General features: G+C 55.5%; 1 protein-coding gene across 4 annotated transcripts in view; it reads left to right on the top strand.

The window, feature by feature from the left end:
• The window catches only part of CAMSAP1 (calmodulin regulated spectrin associated protein 1), a 58,075-nt gene that overhangs the window by 26,561 nt on the left and 17,947 nt on the right, over nucleotides 1–13,567 (top strand). For 3 of the 4 annotated variants that reach the window (XR_003964143.1, XR_003964142.1, XM_032595545.1), the window contains exons 4-6: nucleotides 5,035–5,115; nucleotides 6,062–6,094; nucleotides 8,654–8,795. Coding sequence is in view for 2 of the 4 variants with exons in the window: in XM_032595545.1 (XP_032451436.1) it covers nucleotides 5,035–5,115; nucleotides 6,062–6,094; nucleotides 8,654–8,795 (256 nt within the window). In the remaining 2 variants the exon portion in view is untranslated. The remainder of the gene's footprint in view (nucleotides 1–5,034; nucleotides 5,116–6,061; nucleotides 6,095–8,653; nucleotides 8,796–13,567) is intronic. The other variant, XM_030293276.1, reaches the window with a different exon arrangement.

Here is a 13,567-nt window from a genome sequence, read left to right as displayed (position 1 = left end):
TCCAGCCGCTGCAGGCTTGTGCCAGCACGTGCGACAGTCTGTCTGTCAGCGGTAGCCGTCGAGCGGATGTGCGGGGCTGTCCTCCCGCGGTTTTCATTAGCGTGCCCCTCGCCGCTGAACACACCTGTGTATGTTTTGTTAGGTGCGTGTTCCGATATTTTGCACGATTTCAGGTTTTGTATTTAATTCTGTGTCCGTTTTGGGAGCCCGTGATTTTCAAGGAATTTCTCAGCTGTGTTTTCCTCGTTGAATTAAATGACTGTCCTTTAAACGTGTGTACGTGTGCCTGTAGCGATGCCCCCTGGTGTTTTCTTGCTCCAGGTGATTTCTGTCACTTTTTTTCCTTCCCTCGGGTTGGTCTGGCTTGTCAGTCTCTCTAATCTAAAAACCTGCTTTAGGTTTTTACTGGTTTCTTCTATTGTTTTCTATTTAATTTCTTCTCTTTTAATGATTTAATTAAATTTAATTTTTAAGTAATCCCGACACCCACTGGGATCGAACTCATGACCCCAAGATCCCCGAGGTGCACATTCCACCGACTGAGCCTGCCAGGAGCCCCTCTCATGTTGTCTCTCTCTCTCTCTCTCTCTCTCTCTCTGCCTGCCTTCCTTCCTTCCTCCCTTCCTTTCTTTTTCTTTCTTCCTTTCTCTTTCTTTCAAGTTTATGTATTTGTTTTGAGAGAGAGAGTGAGTGTGAGTGGGGAAGGGGCAGAGAGAATTCCAAGCAGGCTCTGAGCTGTCAGTGCAGACAGAGCCTGTCTCGGGGCTTGATCTCTGGAACTATGAGATCAAGAGTCAGATCCTCTTTCTACTGACCCCCCAGGTGCCCCTCTTGTTTTCTTTCTACTTAAAACGAGTTTGTTTATTTAAAAAAACATTGGGGGGCGCCTGGGTGGCGCAGTCGGTTAAAGCGTCCGACTTCAGCCAGGTCACGATCTCGCGGTCCGTGAGTTCGAGCCCCGCGTCGGGCTCTGGGCTGATGGCTCAGAGCCTGGAGCCTGTTTCCGATTCTGTGTCTCCCTCTCTCTCTGCCCCTCCCCTGTTCATGCTCTGTCTCTCTCTGTCCCAAAAATGAATAAAAAAAAAACGTTGAAAAAAAAAATTTTAAAAAAACATTGGTTTTAAGTTTATTTATTTTGAGAGAGAGAGAGCGAGAGAGAGCGAGCACGAGTGGGGGAGGGGCAGAGAGAGGGAGAGAAAGAATCAGAAGCAGGCCCCGCGCGGTCGCACTGTCAGCGCAGAGCCCAACTCGGGGCTCGAACTCACGAACTACAAGATCACGGCCTGAGCGGAAGTCGAGAGTTAGCTGCTCAGCCAACTGAGCCCCCCAGGCGCTCCCTAACGCGAGTTTCCTACGGACCCTGTGGAGTTGGCCCTGCTCTTTGATTCAGTCCGAGAATCTGCCTTGTTGTTGTTTAGAGCAGTTCCATTTAACGTGATTATTGAGGTCTCTCGGGCTGACATGGTGTCGGCTTTCGATCCATCTCATTTTATCGTCTTCCCTCTTCTCTTCTGGCTTATTTTAGACTGGGCATTTTTTGGCACTCCCTTTTCTCCGGGAGTTCTTGGGGCTGGTCCAGGCTTTAGTCCCCACCGTCTGCCCTCAGGCAGGGTGATGCCGTGTCCCTCGGCTCATCGGCGATGACCTCTGCCTCCCTGGCCGCTGTGCCACTGCCGCCTACTTTGCTGCAGCCTCAGCGAAATCACGGGACTTGTGTTTTCAGCGCTTGTCCGGTTAGGCGTGTTTTAAATTGGAACTAGGGAATGTTTATCCGCGTAGTTTCCATTTCTGTTCCCCTTCATTCCTCTGTGTACGTAAGGAGCTCTCAAACTTTTGGTCTTAGGTCCCCTTTTACACTCTTAAAAAATCTGGATTATAAAGAATTAAAAAAATTTAATCTGTCAGTATTTATCATATTAGACACTAAGAACAAGAAAATTTAGGGGCGCCTGGGTGGCTCGGTTGGCTAAGCGTCCAACTTCGGCTCAGGTCATGATCTCGCGGTTCATGGGCTTGAGCCCCGCGTCGGGCTCTGTGCTGACAGCTGGGAGCCCGGAGCCTGTTTCGGGTTCTGTGTCTCCCTCTCTCTGCCCCTCCCCACTCATGCTCTGTCTTTCTGTCACTCAAAAATAAATAAACATTGGGGCGCCTGGGTGGCTCAGTTGGTTAAGCATTGAGTTTGGCTTCGTGGGTTCGAGCCCCGTGTCGGGCTCTGTGCCGACGGCTCAGAGCCTGGAGCCCGCTTCGGATTCTGTGTCTCCTTCTCTCTCTGCCCCTCTGCCCCTCCACCACTCACACTCTCTCTCTCTCAAAAATAAACATTAAAAAAACCACAAAATTTAAAATTTTTATTAATTTGCTTAAAAATAACAAAACTCATTTCATATTAATATAATGTATTCCTTTTTTTTTTTTTTTTTTACCAAAAATAACTATATTTTCTGAAAGAGGAAATGGTATTTTACAAATTTGTACGATTCTTTAATATCTGGCTTACTGCAGGGGAAGCTGGACTCTCTTGCCTGCTTTTCCAGAGTGTTTGCGTGGGAGCACGCGAAGATGGTCTGGCTTCCTAAGTACGTGTGGGTGGGAGAGGGGAGCGCCGTTACGTTCTGTTGAGATTACGCTGTGGCAGAATGCCGTCCTCCCTTCTGATGTCCAAGCGGCCGCTTCTGCACGGGTAGCCGTGGGATCTGTCCTGCCGGTCTGCGGGCCGTTTTCTGGGTCGTCTGCACTGACGAGCGGGGGGGGCCTTAGGGTCGTCCCGCTCCTCCCTCTTCCCCGCAAGTCCGCGTGCTCGTTTGCTTTTGATTCGACACCACAACTTGACAGGTAGTGGTTTCTCAGAGGTTAATTGCAGTATGGAACTTGAAACTCTTATCGATTAGCTACTTAAAAAATTTTGGGATAAGATTGAGGTTATAAAATGCAGTATTTTGAAGTCTCCAGTTCAGTGGTGCTTAATATATTCACAAAGTCGTACAGCTGTCATCGCCAGTTCCAAACGTTCTGATCACATCCGAAGAGTTCCCGTCGGCACTCACTGCCCATCCCCGCCCCGGCCCCTGGCCGCCCCGGGTCTGCCTCCTGTCTGCACCCTTGCTGACCGTGGCATTTCGGGTCAGCGCGGTCCTACGCTTGGTAGCCTTTTGCGCCTGGCCGCCCGCACTCAGCATCGCGTTTTCAGCTGTCACCCGTGCCGGAGCGTGTCGTAGCCCGCGACGGTGCTCCGCTCCCTCGTGTGGCGGACGTGCCGCTCCTCGGCCGGGGGACGCTTGTGCCCGTCCTCGGCCCTCGTGGATGCTGCTGTGGTCGTTGTGGACGAGGTTTGTGTGCTGTGCTGTCCTGTTTCTTGGGCGTTTGGGGATGGGATCGCCGAAGCGTGTGGAAACTGGACCTTTTCGAACAGCAGCCTCGCCATTTCTTACCTCTTCGGCGGCGTCTCCGGTCTCCAGTGTCCCACATCCTCACGGACGCTTGCTTTCTGATTGTCTGATTCTAGCCGTTCTGGAGGGTGTGAGGTGTTGTCTTGTGGTTCAGGTTCGAATATCCTTCGGGGGGAGCCCCTGCGAGTTCGTGCGCGTGGCCACCTGCAGGTCTCCTCCGGAGAGACACCTTTTCAGATCCTCTGTCTTTTTATTGTTAGGAGAATCCTTCTGCATGTTCTGGATACTAACTCCATGACCTTTGTCCTCGGTTATATTAAAGTCCACTTGTGGCTCTTGTGTCCTTCCTGGCTCTTTTAGTCCCCGTGTCTTGGTAACGTCGCACATTGGTCATTCGGAAAACAGTTTCAGGGAGGGTTGTGTAGATCTTTGCGACGTTGTCACGTTTCATGAACGGTATCAAAGATTACATTCGTTGGTATCGCCATCAATCTAATCAGAAAATCCTTTTCCGTATTAGAAAACTATCTCACGTCTGACAGAAACACATCGTGTGGAAAGGTTTTATTGTGAAAAATCGTGGAACATGAAGAGATACACAGAGAACATGAATGTGCCTACCACCCAGATTTTACAAATAATGTTTTATAATACTTGCTATATTATCCATCCGTCTATCCTTCAAAGAAGAATTTTTTAATGTATATTTTTGAGAAAAAGAGTGTGAGCGGGGGAGGGGCAGAGAGCGAGGGAGACCCAGAATCCGAAGCGGGCTCCAGGCTCCGAGCCGTCAGCACAGAGCCCGACGCGGGGCTTGGACCCACGAACCGCGAGACCATGGCCTGAGCCGAAGGAGGACGCTCCACCGACAGAGCCCCCCAGGCACCCCCACTGTCTATTCTGATTCATTTGTTTTAAAATTTATCTGTATTGATTTTCCTTTTACCATATTTTCAAAACAAATTTTCTACCTTCTTGATTTGATTTGCATGAGTTCGTTTATGTGTATTCTTGTTTAGTAAAACATTCGGTTCTGTGTCTTTTCATCTCATAGCTTTGACCATGTCCTTGAAGCATTGATAGGTGTCTTTCCTCATGGTGTTACTTTGTAATTGTAGTTTTGATTTTATCGTTGGGTTAATCATTCCAGGAGAGAGTAAGTTCTAAGAAGTCGTGTTAGCTAGGGAGCGCACGGTTACATTTTACGATTGAAGTTTATCTGGTATTACTTGTGAACGGTCAGGGAACATGCGAGTCACCCCCTAGGCCCTGGGCGGGAGCGTCTGCCCCACACTGTCTTACCGGCGGCATTTGCTGATGGTGGCGGCTCGCGCTGTTTGAGCACCCCGGGCATTGGGTGGCGTGGCTCATTGGCCCTGTTGTGGGCGGCCACGAGCGTGGCCTGCGTGTGGAGGCACAGAGTGTGTCCTGGGACTGAGGGCCAGCTCTGGGGTCTCGCCCAGCACGGACCGTGTGGAATGCGTGTATTTCTGCATCTGTGTAATTGGCCGAAACCACTTATTCTCAACCTGCGTCTGAGAGTCCGACTGCAAACGAGCGAGGCGGGCTCTCTGGGTGGGAGGTGAAGCTACCGATACAACCCACAGAGAAAGTTGTTACCCTTTTAATGCATTTTTTTCTGCTTCAGGTAAATCTTAAAATGAGAGAGATAACAGAGAAAGAAGTCAAGCTAAAACAGCAGTTATTGGAAAGTCCGGCTCATCAAAAGGTAAAGGGTGCCCTTAACCCTCCCGGAACGCGTCTGGTGACGCTCGCGGTTGTCACGAAGTTTGTCCGAGTCCGCCACTCGCTTCCTCTATTTGTGCTCGGCCCGGAGGGCGTTCCCAGGTCTCCGCCGAGTGGCCCTGGTGGTGGGTGTGACCGTGTGCTCCTCTTTCCTCCCTGCACGGGGGTGGCCTTGTATTTAACTGGGGAGGGCGAGGGAGAGGTCAGGCGCATTGAAGCTCGAGGAGGCGGGGCGTACGGGACAACCCGGGAGTTGGCTTCTAGATTCACCAAATGGGGAGAAAATTGCCTCCTGTCCAGGGTGCCCTTGAAAACCGCGTCTGTCCCCCGTGAGGTCCAGCGTAGCCGCTGGTGCGCCTCTGCGAACCTGCGTGGAATTCAGGCAGATGGATGTGGAAATGACACAGGTGGTGCGCTATGCGTCCTGGTCATTTCCGCCCTTTTCTTCCCCTGTGATCGTGGTTTTTTGCCAAGCGGGTGTGTGACCGAATCCCCATCCCCTAAATGCGCATGACATGTGACCCGGCCATGTCCGCGGTCTCCTGCGACCCCTTACCTGGTCCTCTCACTGCCGGCGGTGGGGGGGCTGGGGGGGGGAGGCCGTGGGCAGCACACCCCGGGCCGCATGTCTGTGAGCCTCCTTGTCCGTCACGTGGGCACAGGGGACATGCCTGGCACCCCCCGAGTTGCAGTTGGCAGCTGTCCTTTGTGGTGGCCGGTCCACACCGAGCGTCCCGCGGAGGTGCCTGTCACCCCTCCGCCTCGGTCGTGTGACGATACAGGGCATCCAGGGCGCCCTGGGCGGGTCTCACTTGTCAGAGGACACCCGGCTCTCCCGTGAATATTGTGTGAAAGTGTGCGTGACGCGGTCTGGACGCGGCCCTCCCGCTGACACCGTCTCCTGCCTTCCTTCCCTGCTTCCCGCGCAGTCCCCCTCCAAGTGGTACTGGAAGTTAGTGCCCGTAAGTGACCTCCGCACACCCGCTGCATCCAGACGGCCATCCTGTCGCAATCACCCGCTTCCATTAAACAGCTGCTCACACCTGAACCTGCCTCTTTTGTCCAATGTCCTCCTTGGTATTGTTGTCACTTTCCTGCAGTACTAGTGAGAACGCGATTCTGGGCTCAGCAGGCTTTCCGTAGACACGCCCAGTTTGGTTTTGCCCGGTTTCTTAGGTAATTTTAGAGACTGAGGGTTGTGTTTCTTCTTACGGACACTTAGTTACTCTTTACGGGAGAACGAACGTACATTCTTTCTTCTCGCAGACACCGGAGGGAAGGAGGGAATGAGACTAGTCTCATTTCCCAAGTTACTGTCTACGTTTTTTGTCCTGACGTTACCTTCCCTGATGGTGGTATCTAATGCGATCTCTCTCAGGAAGTGTCATGCGGGTCGTCCGAGGACGAAGGGCCTTGTGGAAGGGAGGGAGGGGCTTCTGTCTCTAGGGACAGCTCCCTGGGTGTTGGGACCACCCCTGCTGCCCGCCCGCCTGCCCAGGGTGGGGAAAGGGTCTGAGTTAGGTCAGCGTGGATGCAGGCTTTCTGGGATCCAAGTTAACTTCCCGTAAAAGGAAAGTTACGAGCTAGTGACTTGGACCTACCACGTTAGCCGTGCTCCCCACCTGGTGGTGCATTCTGGGAGCAGAACCAGCGTGCTAACGCCATTCCTGTGGAAAAACACCGGCTACTCCAAGGGGTGCATTTTGCAGTGAAGTCTTAGAACACCCTTTTTGCACACCCCTGTAATTGTCTGTTCCTTTGGTTTAATTACTCAGACCAGGTTATCCTTAGGGTTCTATCATAAAGGAAATACCACGGCTCTAAGCTGGTGAATCCGACCCACGTGAGCAGTGACATGTTCTGCTTTGTGGCCAACTTTGTGGATAATTTTGCTTCTCTTTGAGATGGATCAGTAACAAAGAAGAGGAAAGCATTTTTGTGAATCTTTACGTGTCTCTTAACTTCCCGAATCCTGAAGGCCACAGCGCTAAGTGTGAACTTGTGTTATTTAGTGAAGAGAGCGTCAGAAGTGGAGCCGTCCTGTAGGAAGCAAAGTCTCAGCGGAGGGCTTTGTAGAAGCTGAAAACCGTGACCAAGGGCAGTGAGCGTCCAGGTCTCCTTGGAGACGCTGGTGGCCATGGCTGTGCCCCCAGCGCACAGCACACGGGCCAGTGAGGACGAGCATGGGCGGGTGTGGCCAGGCCGGCAGGCTTGGGTGGTTCAGCCCGCTGCTCTGCAGCCTGGAGGTTTTAGGAACCTGACTCGAAGGTCCTACACGGGCTCCCTGGGCCCCGGAGTTCAGCTGTGTCCCCTGATTTTAGTTACACACATGCCATCTGTGCTCAGTGGAGAAACCATTTGCTTCACCGCATGCCGTGCTCCGTCCCATGTGTGCCGTGTGGTCTGTGTGGAAGCCTGGCCTGGAGCATGCCCCACGCCCTGCATGCCGCACCCCGGGCCCGCCACGGGCCTCGAGAAACAAGTTAAGGTCTCCGTCAACACAGACTTGAGTGACACAGAATAAACCGCATTCCCGTTTTGAAAGAATGCGTTAGGTGTGTTTTATACCCGATTCCAGCATCGATTACCCTGTGTATTTATTCAGACGACTTTAGATTCTCGACTGCCGAGAGATGGTTTTTCTTCGGGCTGAACCCATCTGTGCAGCTCTCAGCGACCCACAGTCGTTAGCACAGACTGCTGGTTTCCTCTCTCCCGCTTCTGTCGTGTATTTTCTCCCACTGGAGAAGGCGCGTCCAGACCGGAAGCGTTAACGCAGGAGGGACGGAGTGCGCGGCAGGACGTCTGGGACAGGGCCCCCTTCCCCGGACGGCTTGCGTGTCTGCACGCTCGGAACCTGACGCGGTGCCGTGGGGGCCGCGCGGAGAGGCTCGGGGTGGCGTGCATACCCTGCCCTCCAGAGGCGCAAGTGTGGAAACCTTGGAAAAGCACCTGTTTTACGTGGCACCTCGCGTGCATTCAGTTTCCTGACGCTTCGTTGCAGCTACTAAAGGGTCTGGTGGATGTTTTCTATGAAATTTTGTCAAACCGGTTTGGGGAGTTTCTCAGACCAGACGTTAACGTTGTTGTGCGCTTTTCTTACTGGCTGAGGTTCGTGCCGATGATGCGGAGGAAAGCAACAGTCAGGTGGGTCTTCGGAGCATTAGGGCGGTCACTGCTTAACTTGTTTCTCGCTTGCTCAGAGGACGCGGCTTTTGGTAGCGTAGCCACACATTCCGTATCCGGTCTCACGCGCCCTGTAGCGTGGGACAGCCGTGGCACTGTTAGCAGCTAACTGCTGTCCCCCAAGTGTGGCCGTGGCGCTCAGTTCCCTGGATCTTGACGTGTGTGTCCAAGGCCGAGTATGTCATCCAGGCGTGTGAGCTTTTCCATATGATCGCCATTGTTCGAAACATCATTCCGCGGGCATCGGGGCAGTTCTAGATTTAACGGCCTGCCTGTAGCGGCCGGGGTCGTGGAGGCACGTCACGCGTGGACCGTTCTCCTTCTGTCGCCCGCAGGTGCGCTATCGCCGAGAGCACCTGTCCGCGAGGCAGCCGCCCTACTTCCCGCTGCTGGAAGACCTGATGAGAGACGGCAGTGACGGGGCCGCCCTCCTGGCCGTGGTCCACTACTACTGCCCGGAGCAGATGAAGCTGGATGGTGAGTGCGGAGCGCCCCCGGGGTGGGCGCGAGGCCCGGGCAGCGTCACGTGCAGCCTGAGGCACACGCGCAAAAGCCTGGGAAGTGGCTCGCTGAGACGCCAGCTGGGACGTTAGCGGGTCGTGTGCTCACGCTTAACCTGCAGCTGTATCTCGTGAAGAAATTGTATGTAGAGTGTTGAGTGTACGTGACTTCTCTTAAGTTTCAGAACGGGGAGGACTTTGTCCGTCCCGCTACAGCTGATGTAAGGCACCTAGAAGCTGCTTGGGGGCTGGGAAGGTGCAGAGTCCGTCTCCGAGTGGCTCGTGCACGAGTGGTGCCGGTGCCAGCGTCTTAGGTGCTCTCCGCCCGACAGTGGCCGCGTGCGGGGCCTCGGGAACGGGAATTCTGGTTTACCTTGTGCTGAGCGTCCTTCTTTCTGAAGGAGGGAGGTACGGGCCAAGAGCACGGCCAGACGACTCCCCCGCCCGTGAAATACTTGTCTTAGATCCTGGCACCAGAGGACGGAGCAGGGGTCGGTCCTGCTCCCAGTACAAGAGTGCTGGATAGAGCGTCTTTTATAAAGAAAACAACAGCAGAACTTGAAGGAGCGGGAGAGGCTCAGGTTCCAGAGGGTCTCTGCTCTGGAGTGCCAGTCCCGAGTCCTGACTGGTCTCCCGTGCCCCTCTAGCCTTGGGGCTGTGTGTGGTTGGGGGCAGTGACCAGGACCCTGGGCAGGGCTAGGAAAGGCCCACCTGCCGGCCTGGGAAAGATGCCGGAGATGCGTCGGATGCCGGGGGCCCCGGGCCCTGGGCCAGGGATCTTTCTTGAGGAGACAGAGCTCCCAGACTGCATCACGGACGGGGAGGGGCTGAACTAGACGCTGCCCGTGTGGCGAGGGGAAGGTTCTCGTGGAACTGAGTCTCGCACTAGTGGAAGCCCTGGGTCACGGCAGGAGGGAGGTCTGCTGTATGGGGGGTGCCCCGGCCGCTGCGCGTGAGCCCAGTGGGAAAGGAGGACCACGTGGGCCGACAGCCTGCGCAGAACCAGCAGAGGTGACAGACAGGCCTGGCACCCGGGCGTGGGCGGAAAGGATGTTGGAAGGAGACACCGGATGCTCGCGGTGACGGCGGACAGGAGGGAGGCGGTGGGAACACTAAGACAGGGGAACGAGCTTGTTGAACGTGTGATGGAACTTTCCGGGGCCCTCAGCACCTGGTTCTGTTGTCCTCTGCATCCTCGATATTGCCCAGGTCTGCCTGCGGTTCGCCAGGTCGGGCGGCTCCTGCCGCAGTTGCCTCTGGCCGATCTGTTGGGGGTCTTTAGACAAAGCAGACTCCTGGCAGGAGGGGGTCCTCACGAAAGAGGAGGAATAGCCCGCAAGGACGTGGTGGCGTGTCAGGCCTCGTCGCGTCTGGCCCTGGCACGCTGGCAGGTCAGAAACACGACGGACGTTCAGGAGCAGCGAGCGGACTCACTCCCGAGCTCGGTCACGGGGCCTGGCTGACGAAGCAGGTACGAGTGGAGGAAGGCCACGGGATGTGGAACACGAGAGTCACGGGCGTGGGCCAGCGTGCCGACCGTGACGCCGTCCGCTCTTTGAGAATAGCCGAGCCCGGAAGCGTGTGTAAAGAGTGGACTTGACGGTGGCCCCAGAAGAAGCCTCAGCAGCTCGCAGACCACGACAGGTTTCCCGCGGCGCGGCAGAGCGTGAAGTCTTTCTCCAAACCTCTCAACTCTTCAATGCTCGGAAACCAAAGAGGATGCTGTCACGTGCTTGTGGCTCAAAGTCGCAGGCTCGGCGCAGTCGTCTAGCGCGGGCTGCACGAGGGGCAGGGTTTTCATCCGTTTCGTTCAGGGACGCGTCCCAGCCAGCAGACCTGGCGCCCGGGACACGCCGGTGTTGAGGAGACAACTGACTGCGTAATGAGCGAGCACCACACGCACGCCAGAGCCGGTGGCCTCAGGGCACGTTCTGGAAAGTGAGCGCAAACTCGGCTCATCTCGTGCGGTAGAAAAGAGGTAAAGCCAAAGAACGCTGAAGGAAGGAGAGTGGGGGGTGGTCTTCTCTCTCCCGCCAGTCGGAGATCACGACACCAGGAAGGGGCTGAAGCGCAGGCTCCGTCTGGGAGGAGACGGGGCACGTCTGGTCTCGGAGCGGCCGGCACCTCGTGAGGGAGCGGCGAGGAGGGCAGGGGGCTCGTGCCAGGGCAGCAGGCCGGCTCGCTCCCACAGAATCCCGCAGAGGCAGGGGAACGGACGCGCCTGGGGCGTGGGACGCCGCGGTGACCTCCTCCCCACACGCCTCAGAGATGGGCCCGCGCTCCCGGGGCAGCTGAGCCAGACGCTCGAGTCCCGGACGTGTCGCACACGGCCCGGCAGGTACGAGGTGATCGTCGCATCGGTGCTCTGTGTAAAATTCTTCACGCTGGGAGGCGAGCCTGATCTCCGTCCGCCTGCCCCAGGAGGCTGCGTACATTCCAGCCGGGGAAGCAGTCACTGACGGGTAGAGAGGACTTGGTTCATAAACGCAGTGGAATATCGGGCGGCCACGAGAAAGAGCGGAACCCTGCCACCTGCGACCACGTGGGCGGACCTGGAGGCTGTTGGGCTGAGTGAAATGAAGACAAATAGCGTGCGATTTCACGTGTGTGGAGCGTGCGGAGAGCAAAGCCGAAGTCGCCATAAACGCAGAGAACGAACCGGTCGTTGCGGGGGTGGGCGGGCGCGGACAAAAGAGCCGGAGGGTGAAGGGGCACAGAACAAGCCACAGGACGAGGGGCACGGGGGCGATCGCGGTATCGGAGCGGCTTCGTCCGGTGACAGACGTGAGCGCACCTACGCGGTGAGCGTTTCCTAACGTGTGTGGCCGCCGGACTGCTGTGTGACACTCCTGACGTGTGAGGGGTGTCAGCTCGTCTCCCGTGGCTCCCGCTTGCTCTCGCCGTCTCAAGTGGAACGAACGAAGGTGCTTGAAGACCTTTGCTTTTTACCAGCGTTTCTTCGTGTTGGTGATTTTTCAAGGGAGCGTGTTTTATATCTCGTTTCGTGTCGTCTTACCGACTTTGTGTCATTGACTAAGTGAGTGGATATACGGTGCTAAAAAACTGGGAAGGACGCTTCTCTGCAGAATCTGGCCTCGGGCAAAGACCCACAGCCGCTGCCCTTGGGCGGCCATCACTGAGACCCCCGCCGCCGCCCGTCCCCCTACTGTGAGGCCCACGTCCCGATGCCCCGCACTCGACTCTGGGTGGCCACGGATCCCCCGACACTTGAGGAAGACACCGGTGTGAACACGAGGCCAAGTCTGCAGGGGCCCCGCAGGCGAGAGAGGACGGTGGCCACGGACTTGGCGCTGGAGGAGAGCGTCTGGAACACGGTATCCTGGACGGAGGTGTGCTGTAACTGGGCAGAAACGGGCCCGTGGAGAGAAAACGTGGCTGCTGAAATTTAAGAGTTCACGGAGGTGTGTGGGGCGCCTGGGTGGCTCCGTCGGTTGAGTGTCTAACTTCGGCTCAGGTCACGGTCCCGTGGTTTTGGGTTCAGGCCCTGTGTCAGACTCTTCTGCCCTGTCAGTGTGGATCCTGCTTGGGATTCTCTCGCTCCCTCTCTGTCACTCCCCTGCTCGATCTCTGTCTGTCTCTGTCTCTCTAAATAAATAAATTAAGAGTTTAGTGAAGCGTTAGATGACGGCTTTGAAGAAATCTTCCGGAAAGGACATCTAAAAAGCGGAATATGGACAGTGGGAGAAAAGAGGCGGAAAAGCGAGAGGCTCAGTCCAGGAAGACGGGACAGGAAGGTGGGAGGACTTACCCTGGACACATACGACATGTGCAGGAAACTGCATGTTAGGAGCCACTGCCCACGTGTGACGGATGCTGTCGGCCTGCTGCTGCCTCGATGCCACCCACCAAGGCCCCGGCCCCTGCTGCCGTGGACGCGCTCCCACGTGGGGGTCAGGCTCGGCGCCTTTGCCTTCCGACGTCGGGCCCTCCCTGCCCCTGCCCTGCTCCCCGCAGCAGCTCGCCGTGAGTCCTGGACAAAGGAGGACCCGTTTGTCGTCCTTGGAAGAAGATCTAAGCTGTTTTCTCAGATGCCGATAATCAGTACAAAAATTGTGATTTCCTTTATTGTTCATTTATTGCCAGCCCAATACATAATTTTTTTTGTTTTTTTTTTTTTTTTTTTACAGAAATGGACAAAGTAAGGTAAAAATCCATGTGGAAGAGTAAAGGCCTAAGGGATGAAATTAACCCCTGTAACGTTTTATTTGCACGTGTTTATGTTTACAGAAGAACGCACAAGGCATTCTTGACTGTACGTTTATCCACATGCCCCTGTTGTTACATTTTGTCACACGAGCTCTGTTTCTGCCTGTGAGCCGTCTGAGAACAACCTAGGGGACAAAGGCACTCTCTGATCGCCGCGAACACCGGGGAAGTTAACGGCGACGCAGCACTGACTCGCGGTCCGAGCGGTTTGTCACTTGTCCCAGTAGTGTCCTTTGTGGCCGTTGCTCCCACTGCTGGTTGTGGCCCGGCTTTACTCCCTCTAGGTGGCTGTCAGGCGGTTCCGTCATTCTTGTCTTCCTTGGCTTCGGCCTTGTGAAGGGTACAGGCCATTTGGTTTGTCGGATGTCCCCGTTTGGGTCTGTCCCGTGTTTCCTCTGATTAGATTCAGGGCGCACACGTCTGGCAAGAGTGCCGCCAAAGTGATGCGCCGTCCCGGTGCATTTGACTGGGGACGTGAGGTCGGGGCACCCTTGGTTCAGGCGGTGTCGCCGGGCTTCTCCA

The sequence above is a fragment of the Lynx canadensis genome, chromosome D4, assembly GCF_007474595.2.
Source record: "Lynx canadensis isolate LIC74 chromosome D4, mLynCan4.pri.v2, whole genome shotgun sequence".
In the NCBI taxonomy this organism is placed as follows: domain Eukaryota; kingdom Metazoa; phylum Chordata; class Mammalia; order Carnivora; family Felidae; genus Lynx; species Lynx canadensis.
This window is presented reverse-complemented; position numbering and strand designations above follow the sequence as displayed.